General features: G+C 39.5%; 1 protein-coding gene across 4 annotated transcripts in view; it reads left to right on the top strand.

The window, feature by feature from the left end:
* LOC137625967 (late secretory pathway protein AVL9 homolog) overlaps positions 1-15,136 on the top strand; it is a 463,937-nt gene that overhangs the window by 150,453 nt on the left and 298,348 nt on the right. For 3 of the 4 annotated variants that reach the window (XM_068357038.1, XM_068357037.1, XM_068357036.1), the window contains one exon: positions 9,866-9,970. The exons of the other annotated variant lie outside the window; for it this stretch is intronic. In XM_068357038.1, coding sequence (XP_068213139.1) covers positions 9,866-9,970 — 105 coding nt within the window. The remainder of the gene's footprint in view (positions 1-9,865; positions 9,971-15,136) is intronic. 4 annotated transcript variants of the gene reach the window in all.

Here is a 15,136-nt window from a genome sequence, read left to right as displayed (position 1 = left end):
CCATTATTTTAGAGATAATTCTATAATACAAATTTGTGAAAAATTATTCTATAATCACTTCGCAATGAATGCAAAATGTTCATCGGTTGTTTAGAGTCAAATACAATGGAAAATTAAGAAAACATTTGAAAAAAATTATTTTGTAATCAGCAGTAAAACAAATAAACAGGGAAATGTAGGTTATTAAAGAGAAAGTGAGCAAGTATATCCCATGGGACAAATATCGTACTGTATGTAGCTTGTGTAGCTGATCTGCGGCCTTGTAGTGAAGGGGTTAATCCTATTAATTAACACTCCACCATACACCTCTCCAACCACACTCAACAAACTAATACCCTAGAATTACAACACTCATGCACATCTCCCTTACTTTTGTATAGCAGAACAATATACAAGCACATCCAATCCACTTGTACCATTGACAAAATAAAACAAATTTGTTCCGGTGTAAATACAAATCCTCCGCTATTTACTGTATAGGGGTATTACTTTCGGCTTAGCTGAAAGATGAGTCATGATAATTTTAGTGAGAGATAACTACCCCATCCGCCAGTTAGCGGGTGGGGGGTGGGGTAGACTGGCTACCCCGCTCACTCACATCACACCTCTAGGCCGAGTAACCACTTTATGGCTCGTTAGAGGATGGACATGCTGCCTTTCTTTCGTCCCCTACCTTTTTTGCCCTCCCCTGCGTGGGTGGCCGGCAGTTTGTCAACATTCCCGTGTGTTTGTTTCAGTACTTGAGTTAAAGTTTATAACAGTTCCGCTCCATTTTGAGGAATTCTCTTACAAGGAAGGTGACTTTTTCCCCAAATAGTTCATGTTATGCAGCAGAGTTATGAATTGTAATTCATTGCAACCTTTGTTTCCTTTTCTAACAGATAGCAGCGACGTAGAAAGCAAGGCCGATGGCTTCAACCGTTCCGGTCTATGTCATGCACTTCCTGTGGCACCTTGTGAGCTGCCCACCTTGCGAGGTATCACTCGTTGCCGACATTCAACTTGAATAAGGTTTGTTGATGAGAAGCATAGAGTGCTGCCAGGAGGTTTTCCTCCATGGGTTGGAGAACCTTCCCTTACGAGGGAGTGTTAACCTTCCCCGAAGTAGGGCTACCCCCCCATCTGAGGGAGAGCTTCCCTACTTCAGCCCTTCAGCAACCTTCCCTCTTTCGGGAAGAATTGCTGACAGCTCGACAAGATCTGCTTCTGCTATCTCGTCGCCAAAGACTGTGCTTTTTCCCATTGAGCTAGGGAAAAGCAAGTCCAAGGCTTGTTCCTCCTTTGGGGGGGACTTCTCCATCATTCGCGAGAGAGATTGTTATGCATATGCTTTTTTCCCATAGAGCTGAGAGAAAGCTTATCCTTTCTTCGGGAGGACTTCTCTCTCTTTCACGAGAGAGAGATTGTTACGCCTTCGCTTTTTTCCTTTAGAGCTGGGAGAAAGCTTGTCTTAGGCAATGCCCTCCTTTGGGAGGACTTCTCTCTCGTTAGTGAGAGAGAGATTATTACGTCTATGCATTTTCTCCCAAAGAGCTAGGAGAAAGCTTGTCTTAGGCGATGTCCTATTTCGGGAGGACATCTCTTTCGTTCATGAGAGAGATTGTTCAGTGACCAACATATGTCGTACACTTACACTTTATTCCAATAGGGCTGGGAGAAAGCTTGTTTTAGGCAATGTTCTCCTTCAGGAGAACTTTCCTCTCGTTTATGAGAAAACTTGTGTTCAGCTTTTGGTTTAGAGATGCGGGTTGTCGCAGGCGTGGCAGCCCGTCAGTGAGGCCTTGAGTCTGTTTCTGATGCCGAGGAGTTTTCTGATCCACCTGGGACGGTGGCAGAACTTTCTCCAAAGCAGGTTTCTCCTTCGGGGGAACAAGTCTCTTGTTCTTGAGAGAAGACCGCCTCTAGACCTCGGCGGTCCCCTTATGCTTATGGTTCTCCTCCAGGGGCAGAGCGAGAGCCTTGTCTTAAGCAATGCTCTCCTTCAGAAGAACAAACTTCCCCTGCAGAGGAGGTATCTTTAGAGCTGGATCAGTTTCTCCCTCGGGCGTAGTCTGCTCTGCGTTCCTCTCCAGAGGATCTTAGGGTGGATGGGTTTGTGACCCCTCTCCATCCTGGACATTCTCCTCTTTGTGCTGTGAGGAGACATCTTTTTAAACCTGCTGGTTCTCCTCGTGGTGATCGGGAGCCTTTGGGGTCTCGTCACGTTGATCCTCCTGGTTCTCATGACCTTAGGATTCCATTGGGCCTCCGTCGCGCTGCACTTTTGGGTTCACACGATTTGGAACCTTTGTTTTTCAGTTACACTGAGCCTTCGGGTTCTCGTACCATCAGTCACGTTGACCCTTCGGTGTCTGGTGACAAGAAAACTTCGGTGTCCTGTTGCACTATCCCTTTGTTCGATGGGAACTACTACGTCGCGTAAGCAGTCGATGGCAATCTAATGTATGGTCTTGTTGAAGCAAACTCCCACATACGAGACTTCACCCTTTTCGGGTGTTGTTAAAACTTCATAAAGGCTTAGCATGCACTCTAAGACAAAACCGTGGGGTTATTGTCATAAACTTGGGTTCTACCGTTTGATTGAGTTAGCCACATCCCGTCATTGTACCTCGGGTACAACGACTTACCGTTTTACACGATAGACTTCTGAGACTTTTTTATTCTATCCTTACAGGGTTATTGTCTCAAGCAATTAGTCCCAAAGAATCAGTGTTAGCTTACGTTCTAGAACAATAGCAACGGCGTGGGCAGCTTTTCATTACATTTACGAACGTTTCAAACCCCACCCACAGGGAACCAGACGTCCTTATCTGTGTATGAATGCTGGCTAGGTCCTTCCATAAAGAGGAGGGGCAAACGAAAGGAGAAATGATTTTTTCTATAACTGTATATTTTGTTTGAGAACATAGGCGCTCTCATTCAAAAAATTACTACAGCTAGTCAACAATAAAAAATTCCTTGGGCAATAATGCTGCGATTCGTTGCACATACAATATTCCCTTAACCGGATTTGTTGCAAACGTTTCCTGGAGGCATGCGCTAGTGTAGATGGGTAAGTATATATGCGTGCAAGCGATCTTTCTGCCAAGATGGGCTATATACATCTTGCAATTAGAACTCCATTCTATTAAGTAGTATAGCTATACAGTGATCCCTCGTTTATCGCGGTAGATAGGTTCCAGACCCGACCGCGATAGGTGAAAATCCGCGAAGTAGTGACACCATATTTACGTATTTATTTAACATGTATATTCAGACTTTTAAAACCTTCCCTTGTACGTAGTACTGTTAACAAACTACCCTTTAATGTATAAAACACTTAATGCATGTTCTACAGTACCCTAAACTAAAACAGGCACAAATATTAAAGGCGATTTTATATCATGCGTTTCCTAAACACGCCAAAAAGCACGATAAAAAATGGCAACCAATGTTTTGTTTACGTTTATCTCTGATCATAATGAAGAAACAAACGCATTTAGTGTACACATCTGTGTATAGGTAAGTTTTTGCATCGATTATATTGATTATACAGTATGTTGATTTTGTTATTACCAATGTTTTACTTAATTTTTCTTAGGACTTCCAAATGAAATGTTTTTCTTTATGACGCCGCCTGAAACGGCGGCGTCATAAAGTACGCTCCATCTTCGATCGTAATAAACAAATGAAGGCATTTAACGCGCATGATGAAAGTGATAAATGATGATATTTCAGTAAAAGCTTTTAGAAAATATGTTATTACAAATATTATTTACCGTATCTATATAAAATCATACATACGTAGCAAAGCAGGAAAACAATTTACGAGAGAGAGAGAGAGAGAGAGAGAGAGAGAGAGGTGTTTTATGTACGTAAATGTAGATTTTAAACAAAAAAATAGCCCCATTTCATATAAAATAGGTTATTACAAATATTTTATTTTATCATATTACAGTAGTCTGTATAATACTGTAAAGTTCAGTACAGTATGTTGTTGTTAATCGTGGCGATGAAATTCTCACGAAACAAAAACACGGCATTCGATTACAACAGCTGATTCATCTCTCTCTCTCTCTCTCTCTCTCTCTCTCTCTCTCTCTCTCTCTCTCTCTCTTTGTGTTATACAATACTTACATATAGATGAAGAAACTAAAATTAGTTTTCTTAGTGTCAATTAAATACGAAACGAAAAAATTATGCAGAGTTTACATCCATTTCAATCGTTGCTAAAAATACGGCATCCGATTTCATCAGTAAACCACTATTTTTTGGGAAACATCATTTTATTCTAGAAAATTGCTACTCTTTAAATAGTTAATTGCACATTAAGAAAGCGTGTACTTTTGTTTTTAAATTTCGGGTGTGTTTTAAAAATCGAGTATTGTTGACTTCTTTTTGTTTTACTTTTGGCTGTGATCAGATCAGCTGACGTCTAGCTGCCGCTCTTGAGAGCGTACGAATACACTAACAAAGTATCGTTTATACCATTTCTTAACTTATTCAAACCGTCTATACAGTTGATATTACATAAGCACCAATGTGTTATAACCTATCAAATTTTTTTGTTTATTACATTTAAAACAACACATACACACTCTCTCTCTCTCTCTCTCTCTCTCTCTCTCTCTCTCTCTCTCCCTGTGGGCTACTTTTCACTACCTCCCATTCCTTACCTCTCTCTATCTCTCTAACAAATGATATCTTTGTTGCTCCTCAAAGTTTCATTTATATTGAAAATCAATCATGATTCAATTTTCCTTACTTTCTCCAATCTCGCACCATCGGTCACATCGCGGTATTTTCGAAATTTCCGGAAAATCCGCGATATATGTATATACATGCGTTATGAAAAAAATCCGCGATAGTCGAACCGCGAAGTAGTGAGGGATCACTGTATCCCTTACTGAAACTAGGTTAGTCAGTACATTACTTGGCCACTTTCCTGTAACGAGACATACGGCATTTATGTTCTGCCTTCTTATAGGCACTTCTTCCTTTTTACCAATCGGAAGCCTTAGTCTCCTACAATGACTTTGACCGGGAACATTTCATAAGCCTATCTGTTCCCTAGTAGGGAACATTAAATACTTATGCTAGTTTACCGATCAGAGACGGAGAAGTACAAATGTTTTCAACTTTCTCCAACAGAGTTCCGGAAATGACTTTAAATTGGGCTACGCCCTTATGCTTGTCATGCTCACAGTTCGGTGTTACTACTCTGTAGTAGACTTATGCTTATTACCCATCCAAACATAGATTGAAGGTACGTCTCAATCTCTTCTTTGGGTTGGTTGGATGCATTTGGTAATTACCGACCAATCTCCTGTCCGGAAGGTGATCTCTATGGAGATTCGCTTTTATAACATAAGCTGTACTGACTAACTGGTTTATCGTCTGGTATCAGCCTTTTTCGGCCAACCCCCAATAGATTGGTGGCAGTTGGAGGGAGGACAGGCTCCTTCTCTTCATTGCAAGAACATTGCACTTCTCGACATCACCTTGCGATGTGTTTATTATTATTAATATTATTATTATTATTATTATTATTATTATTATTATTATTACTAGCCAAGCTACAACCCTAGTTGGAAAAGCAAGATGCTATAAGCCTAAGGGCTCCAATAGGGAAAAATAGCCCAGTGAGGAAAGGAAATAAGGAAATAAATAAATGATGAGAATAAATTAACAATAAATCATTCTAAAAACAGTAACAACGTCAAAACAGATATGTCCTATATAAACTATTAACAACGTCAAAAACAGATATGTTATATATAAACTATAAAAAGACTCGTCAGCCTGGTCAACATAAAAACATTTGCTCCAACTTTGAAGTTTTGAAGTTCTACCGATTCAACTACCCGATTAGGAAGATCATTCCACAACTTGGTAACAGCTGGAACAAAACTTCTAGAATACTGTGTAGTATTGAGCCTCATGATAGAGAAGGCCTGGCTATTTGAATTAACTGCCTGCCTAGTATTACGAACAGGATAGAATTGTCCAGGGAAATCTGAATGTAAAGGATGGTCAGAGTTATGAAAAATCTTATGCAACATGCATAATGAACTAATTGAATGACGGTGCTAGAGATTAATATCTAGATCAGGAATAAGAAATTTAAATTTAATAGACCGTAAGTTTCTGTCCAACAAATTAAGATGAGAATCAGCAGCTGAACACCAGACAGGAGAACAATACTCAAAACAAGGTAGAATGAAAGAATTAAAACACTTCTTCAGAATAGATTGATCACCAAAAATCTTGTAAGACTTTCTCAATAAGCCAATTTTTTGTGCAAGTGAAGAAGACACAGACCTAAATTGTTTCTCAAAAGTAAATTTGCTGTCGAGAATCACATGTAAAATTTTAAAAGATTCATAAAAATTTAAAGAAACATTATCAATACTGAGATCCGGATGTTGAGGAGCCACCGTCCTTGACCTACTTACAATCATACTTTGAGTTTTATTAGGATTCAACTTCATACCCCATAATTTGCACCATGCACTAATTTTAGCTAAATCTCTATTAAGGGATTCACCAACCCCAGATCTATATTCAGGGGATGGAATTGATGCAAAGAGAGTAGCATCATCTGCATATGCAACAAACTTGTTTTCTAGGCCAAACTACATGTCATGTGTATATAATATGAAAAGTAATGGGCCAAGAACATTACCCTGTGGAACACCGGATATCACATTCCCATAATCACTATGATGCCCATCAACAACAACTCTGTGAGATCTATTACTTAAAAATTCAATAATAATGCTAAGAAATGACCCACTCACTCCCAACTATTTGAGTTTGAAAACAAAGGCCTCATGATTAACACGGTCAAAGGCAGCACTAAAATCAAGGCCAATCATACGAACTTCCTGACCACAATCAAGGGATTTCTGTACAGCATTGGAGCTATGCAATCTCCCCCCCTCCTCCCACTGGACAAACTGGGGATGGTAGGTGGCAGATGAGAGCTTCTGCAAAGGCCAATCTTCTCGTGTCCCCTCTGGATCTGATGCTCTCTTCGTATGCATCAAAAGAGGGCGGGGAGCATATGCCGCACCACTCCATCTTTGTCTGTTGGCCCGATTCAGAGAGTTACCAGCATTTATCTCTTAGCCAACCATCTAGCAGTAGGAAGTGTCAGATGGACAGAAGACAACCAGGTGCCCCCATCCGCTCGCGTCATTCCTGGTACAGGAATGTGCTTGGAGATAATCTGTACAGGACCACTTAGATAGTGGGCTCCTAGTGTCTTTGAATCATCTTGTACCCAACAAAGTCTTAACTTTGTGGGGTCCCCAGACTGTGGTCATGCTCGCAACGGCCCTAAACTTCAGGCTCCCGGTCGACCGTTCCCCAGTCCCGGAACACCAGGCCCTCGAACAAGATGTATTCCAAGATTGGTGGGGCAGCTTAGAGGTGTACCCTTTTTCCCCCCTATTTGATCTGGTGAGAAAGTCCTCAGCCAAGTCAGGATAAGCAAGAGCTTATCAATGACTCCAACAGCTTTGATAAGGCATCACACGGAATGGTTCCCGGACCCTCTGCAGCTCCTGACGGAGTTCCGAGGGATCTTCCTCCACGACGCGATCTTCCAAGCAGCCACATGCCAACACTTTCGAAAGCCGTAGCTTTGCTTAGACTTCATGACCGGAAATGGTCCTACACCTCTCTCAGAGAGGCCTTTTGCAACGAGTTGCCAAAAAGATTTCTAGACACCTCAGACACTTTTCAGCGTCAGTCTTCCAGGCGAAGTATTCAGTCCTTTGTGATCTGCCATCCATTTATAATAAAGCCACACCCTCTCTTGCTCATCCCCTTTTCAATCCCAGATACTTTACCAGTATCTTCACCAAACATCACTTCACCCTTCCCTTTTATCTTTGTCTCATACAAGGCCAATACATCCATCCTTCTATTCCAAAACATACTTCCAATCTCATATCTTTTGCTCTCTATCGTACTACATCCACACACATTCAGACATCCCAAAACTGCATTCAAACACCCACACCCCAAAACTAGAGTGTGGGGAGCAGTTACTCTCCCCCAGCTCCTCTTGTTTGATATCTCACAGGAATGAAAATACAGGAGAGGGGGTTCCCAGTCCCCTAGTCCTTCCCTTTTAGTCGCCTCTTACAACAAGCTGGGATACGTTGGTGTTATTCTAATTGTTGTTTTGCCCTCACGTCCACAGTGATACCTTCCTATAATGTATGTCTCAAATTTAAACTTATTTTTTTCAAGCTTCTCTTTAAAAGATTTTTTCCAATCCATAGTTGCCGGGATACGTTGAAAAATGTCATAGGTAATGTTAGGATTAGGATGTAACTTGTACTAGAGAGTAGAAAAATCAGCTTAAAATAGACTGAATTATTCCCATAATAATTAGTGTCCTCAGGAGTTTTGATAGGCTTTTTCATTTCTTTTACTCAGAACTGCCAGACAATTTTATGTTATTGTATCATAACCAGCCAATAATCTTACTCTGAATAAAACTTTGATTACAAACATTTGCCTATAACCAAAATCCACTCACCCTTGGAGTCCTTAGAAATATTTTCTTTCTAAGCTCATTCATATTTTTTGAAGGAGCTAATTTTTTTTTGTGTTGTGCATATTTGCAATATATTAACATTTGGATTGAAAAAGCTGCCAATAGTGTTTTTATTAGATGGGTTCTTAGCAGGTCAAATGCTATTGATTTTGAACTTAGGTCAAGCAGAAAGGAAGCAGTTGGAAATAGGAAAGAAGGGATTTTGTATAGTATGCAACCATCCTCTTTTTGTGTATGTTTGCTGTAGCACTTACCCACAACTTGTGTTATATTCTTCAGATGAATATTCAGATAAATATTCCCCAGGTAGCTGAGCAAGGCTCTTCTTGGCCTCAGTACCTAAGCTTCGACTTTTGCTACTTTACGTCCATCCCAACATAGCCACATTCTAAAGTTGCATGGTCTTTAAGCAGGTCCTATTATTTTAACTGTGCTCTTTTCATTCATTTCTATTCACTTCCACTTTTAGTAAAGTCTTTTAAGTTTTAGGTATGACATAATTGAGTTTGCACTAATTTGGTAAATCTTTATCCAACTCCCCTGAATTTGGGAGAAAAACTTGGGTAATGTCACTAGAACATAAAGAAACATTGTTGTTCAGGGGTTAAGAGTAATTTAGGGATGCATAAGGCTAAGCTGAATATGAATTGGTAAACCTTTACACTTTCTGCAGTCATAGCCATATGAGCAAAACAGAAGCTCAATAGACAACTTGCGGTGATAAAGAATTCCAGCTGGTAAACTTTTTTATATAATTAGGTGATAGCATATGTAATGTATATTCCCACAGCAAGCAGGACTCTGAAGATGATAGATTTCTCCAAAGTATTTTCTGTGAGATAGTGGGTAAGGTGTTACCATTAGTTTTAAGGGTATTCACCTGAGCAAGAAAAACTTTGGGTCCTTCACTTATTTAATGCCGTCAACTCTTGGTCTGCTGTTGTCCAAGAGCTACAGCATATCATGAATGAAATCTGAGAGATTGGTATTTCTAGAAGAAAAAAGCAATGTAAAAAAAATCATGGTTTCCCAGAACTATAATGGAAAAGGAATTATGGAAATTTAAAGCACTGTATGTATTTTCTTTTGAAGGCAGCTTTGTATTTTAAATATATTGTTTTTTGTTACTGGTTGCAGTTTATGTTATGTGTTTATCATAAAATTTATATTTTACTTTAGAAATTATTTTATTAGATTTACTTCTACATGAATGTGCTGCAGGGATTTTCACAATATATGTAAAAGAGTAAAGTGATTATTAGCCCTTTGTCTGAAAGAGAGTTGATATCTTCTTGCGGCAATATACCATACCAGGTCACGAGGTCTGCTAGGCCTGGCAACACTGCAACCCAGTCCAAATGAAGCTGACTATATGGAAGTGTGTTACGCAGATGATGTTTTGGCTGCACCAGTTGTCAGGTAATTGTACGCTTCATGTCTGTGTGTGTACGTGCGTGTGCACAAATATATGTGCAAGGGTCAATAGTATCCTTACTCCTGTAGATGCAACACCTCTACAAAGTGTACATATGAAAGTTATAGGTTTTCATACTTTAATTGGTTACGTTTTGCATAATAATTTAATAATACTCAGGGAATAGTTCAGATATAGATTACTGGGTATTTGCATGCATGAACCCTTGTCACTAACACATATGTACAAGTATAGCCTCCATTGTGTTTATGTTGCTTTAAAATTTTTATAGTGCTTTTTCATCACATATATTTATTTCCAACAGGCTTTTCCATACTTGAAGAGGCAAACTACTTGCTTGCATGATTACCCATTGACATGCTTTTTAAGTTATAACACAATAATCGGAGCTATTCTTAATGGAAAACGTCTCATCTGTATTTCATGATGAAGTTTGTTTCAGAGTATATAACTCTAATTGCTCTAACTTTGATGTCAACATATTCAACATTTGCTTTAGATAACTTTCAACCAGGCTATCAATAGGACTAGCATTTTTATACTGTGGTAATGCTTGATTGACAGTTGCAGTCTGGTCTTCTTTATGATTTAATACTTAGAGGTAAGAGCCACAGTTTATATTTAATTGATTTATGGTATCTACAGATATCATGAATTTATTTTTAGACATTTTTCATACATTTTTAGTTACTTTGTTCAACAGAAAGTATACAGCTTGGTCTCGAAATATTTCATATCAGAGATCATTAAGAAGGACAAAGTCACTGGGACTTTGGAGGGAAAAAGATTTTGTTATGAATCACAAAAATATATTATTAGTTTGGCTTCCCTTTTTCATGAGGGAAGAGGTGTCGGGGAAATAGCATGTTCTTTTGCATATACCAGTCTGTATTTGCAAATTCAAGCTTGTGCTGTGCTAAAGCCTCTCAGATGTCAGTTAAGCAAAGTACAATCAGTTTGAATTAGGACATAATTACTTGGTACGAGTTAGTAATTATCAATACAGACTGTGCTGCATTTCTTTGAATTGGATGAGTTAAGTATCCCTTTTTTCTGGTGTTTCATCAAGTGAGGGAGTTCTCGCATTACTGTTAACTATTGAAATATAAATGCTCTTTTCGTCACCATGGTGTTCTTATAGTTCCCTTGTTCTATTTATATTTTCTAATGATGTCAATAGTTTCAAGATAAAAGTTCTTTGACTACACAAGGAAAGTCTGAAAAATATTCTGCTATGCAGTCCACTTTTTTCCCTGCAAAAGAAAAGTACTGCTGTTGCTTTCATGTCTTAAAGTAAAGCAGACGATTGATGGTGGGGAGGGAGTGAGGAGGGCTTGGAAGGAACCTGTTAGGGAAGAAAATGGAGAGGGAGGCAGAGAATTAGATGACGAGGTAAGGTGAAGGATGAAATGGGGAGAAGAGGTTTGGTGGAAGAGGATGCCTTTGATAGAAGGCATTGGAGAGGGCCCATCTGGTAACCGACCCTTTAATGTAAGAGGATAAGGGGAGAAAGTAGAAGACTGAGATTTATTTGATGGACAACAAGTACCTCTCGAGACAATATTCATAAGGGGATAAAGAGAGAAGTCAAAGCTGTGGCTCTTGAATTTGGATCTGTTTATGCCTACTTTGGTGTTGGTTGCAAAACTGTTTAAGGTTTTATACTTTCAATACTCCAGAATTAGGCATCTTGTATCGCCTGAATCTTTATTATTTCTAAGCTTTTAAATCTATTTGGCATTCCTTTGGGAGGACATCAGCAATTTCAAGTTGGATAGGGAGACCTTTTATAATTGATGTGAATATTTTTAAGACAAAGCTTATGAAATTTACTTTATGGGGAGATGAACTTTGTACTAATGCAGCCGAAGATGTCACAACATATGCTTAAGATTCTGCTTCTTTCCCACCACTATCCCTGTATTAAGGGGTCGGTTGCCTGATGTGCCCCACCCATGCTTTCTATCAAAGGCATCCTCATCCACTAAACCTCTTCTCTCCATATCATCCTTCACCTTATCTCACCACCCAATTCTCTTCCCCCTCTCAATCATCCCTTCCCCTAACAGGTTTCCTCCAAGCCTTCTCACTCCCTCCCCACTATCCATACTCTTAAGACTGCTAAAGATAATTGGAAAAAGGGGTTTCATCAATTCCAATAATACATGTAAAGAAAATAAGGAAGAAAGTAACTCGGGGAGCTCCTACATTGTGGTGAAAAAATAAGCCCAAGAAGTAGAGCATTTCTGTTACTTTTAGAATATGCTGGAGTAGGAATGAGGTTAGGACAATGAGAAAAAAAAATACCATAAATGACACGAATGAAGTTTGAAAAGGCTGCTAGTAAACAGGAGTATCCCATGAGAAAACAGGATAAAACCTGAAGGTTTTAAAGGTTTAATGGCTGCCTATGAATGGCAGAGGCAAGGGACAGTGACATTGCCCTATCAAACAGGACAATTCCTTAGAGACTGAACATCCTTAGCTCACAAGGATGGTGAGGTTGCAGCAACCAGAGGAACTAACGAGTTTGAGCTGAACTCAAACCTCAGTCGGCGATCACCAGGAAAGGACGTTACCAACAGGCCACCACAACCCAAGGCCTGTACTACTCTATGCAGTAAATGCATAGATATGAAAAAATGGGAGTGACTGGTGTTGTTTGAGAAGTCATATTTGTAATAAGAAAGTAGAAAAAAAATGTGATCAGTAGCTTAAATGTAAGGGGAAATCTCAGAGATTGAAATATTTGGGGTGTGTGATAAGATAATGATGATTTTAACCAACCAACTGATCACTTAGTAAGAGGGGATGAAGAGTTCTGTAGTCTGTCAGGAAAGTACAGTAGTATTTATGTAATTAGAAATACAAGACCAATAGGAAGATCTGGAAAAATGCCATAGATGCAGTTTTAGATGGGATTTTGGACAGAAAGTGTACAAGATCAAAATATACATTGAAGAAACTCATTTTACATTTAAACCTGTTAAGGAGTATGGTTTTGAATATTTCTCTCCCATCCTTATAAACTGATACATGGTAAAATGTGCTTGCTTTCATTTCCATGGGATGATTGGACATTGCTAAGTGAATTAACTTGAGTGTAGTTCGTATGGTACATTAGCGTATTCAGTACTGTGGTGGGCATGTCTCCTATGTGGGTGTTAAAGTACATATTGTTATAGAATAGTGATTTCAATACATTGAATTATTTTAATGTTTACAGGCTTAGTTTTTTCAAATCTGGAAATAAGTTATCTATGAAGATTGATATCTAGATGGAGAATATATTTAGTTATGTTGTCACTGAGCTACTGTATTATGTTAATATGAATTATCTCCTTGCTCATTTTTAAAAGCACAATTTTACTTACTTTCAAACTATTCTGAGAAACTGTAAATGTTTCTTCATAAATTATGATAAGGAAATGCTGACTAAAATGTCGTGTGAGAGTTCAGAGATTTTTTCCTGGATGCTTTTGTAAATATAACTCATGCTAGTCATAGGCAGTCAATTTAGTTTTGCTTCCTGGATTGTTTTTCACTTTTACCCTTTTAGTAAATTGTTCAAATAATACTTTCATTTACCTTATGGAAATGTATGTAAAGTGTATGGTAGAGTACTGATTAATAGGATTAAGGATAAAACAGAGAGTGCAATCCTAGAAATACAGGGTGGTTTTAGAAGAGGTATGGGATGTATGAATTAGATTTTTACAGTTAGGCAGATATGCGAGAAATATTTAGCTAAAGGTAAGGAAGTGTATGTTACGTTTATGGATCTGGAGAAAGCGTAGGATAGAGTTGATAGGGAAGCTATGTGGAATGTGATGAGGTTATATGGAATTGGTGGAAGGTTGTTGCTAGCAGTGAAAAGTTTCTACAAAGGCAGTAAAGTGTGTGTTAGGATAGGAAATGAAGTGAGCGATTGGTTTCCGGTGAGAATGGGGCTGAGACAGGGATGTGTGATGTCGCCATGGTTGTTTAATTTGTATGTTGATGGAGTGTTGAGGGAGGTGAATGCTTGAGTGCTTGGACGAGGATTGAAATTGATAGACGAGAATGATCATGAGTGGGAGGCAAGTCAGTTGCTGTTTGCGGATGATACTGTACTGGTTGCAGACTCGGAAGAGAAGCTTGGCTGATTAGGGACAGAATTTGGAAGGGTATGTAAGAGAAGGAAGTTGAGAGTTAATGTGGGTAGAGTAAAGTTATGAGATGTACGAGAAGGGAAGGTAGTGCGAGGTTGAATGTCATGCTGAATGGAGAGTTACTTGAGGGGGTGGATCAGTTTAAGTACTTGGGGTCTGTTTTAGCAGCAAATGGTGGAGTGGAAGCAGATGTACATCAGAGAGTGAATGAAGGATGCAAAGTGTTGGGGGCAGTGAAGGGAGTGGCAAAGGATAGAGGGTTGGGCATGAATGTAGTCAGAGTTCTGTATGAGAAAGTGATTTTACCAACTGTGATGTGTGGATCGGAGTTGTAGGGAATGAAAGTGACGGAGAGACAGAAATTGAATGTGTTTGAGATGAAGTGTCTGAGAAGTATGGCTGGTGTATCTCGAGTAGATAGGGTTAGGAACAAAGTAGTAAGGGTGAGAACGGGTGTAAGAAATGAGTTAGCAGCTAGAGTGAATATGAATGTGTTGAGGTGGTTTGGCCATGTTGAGAGAATGGAAAATGGCTGTCTGCTAAAGAAGGTGATGAATGCAAGAGTTGATGGGAGAAGTACAAGAGGAAGGTCAAGGCTTGGGGGGATGGATGGAGTGAAGAAAGCTCTGGGTGATGGATGGAGTGAAGAAAGCTCTGGGTGATAGAAGGATAGATGTGAAAGAGGCAAGAGAGTGTGCTAGAAATAGGAATGAATGGCGAGTGATTGTTACGCAGTTTCGGTAGGCCCTGCTGCTTCCTCTGGTCGCCTTGGATGAACACGGAGGTAGCAGCAGTAGGTGATTCAGCGTTATGAAGCTTCATCTGTGGTGGATGACGGGGGAGGGTGGGCTGTGGCAGGTAAGCAGTATCAGCCAAACTCGGTTGAGTCCCTCGTCAGGCTGGGAGGAGCATAGAGAGGAAAGGTTCCCCCCCTTTTTTTATTTGTTTGATGTTGGCTACCCCCTAAAATTGGGGGAAGTGCCTTGGTATATGGATGGA

This window comes from Palaemon carinicauda, chromosome 33 (assembly GCF_036898095.1).
Source record: "Palaemon carinicauda isolate YSFRI2023 chromosome 33, ASM3689809v2, whole genome shotgun sequence".
NCBI classification, from domain to species: domain Eukaryota; kingdom Metazoa; phylum Arthropoda; class Malacostraca; order Decapoda; family Palaemonidae; genus Palaemon; species Palaemon carinicauda.
Note: the sequence above shows the minus strand (reverse complement) of the source record. Positions and strands in the feature narration are given on the sequence as shown.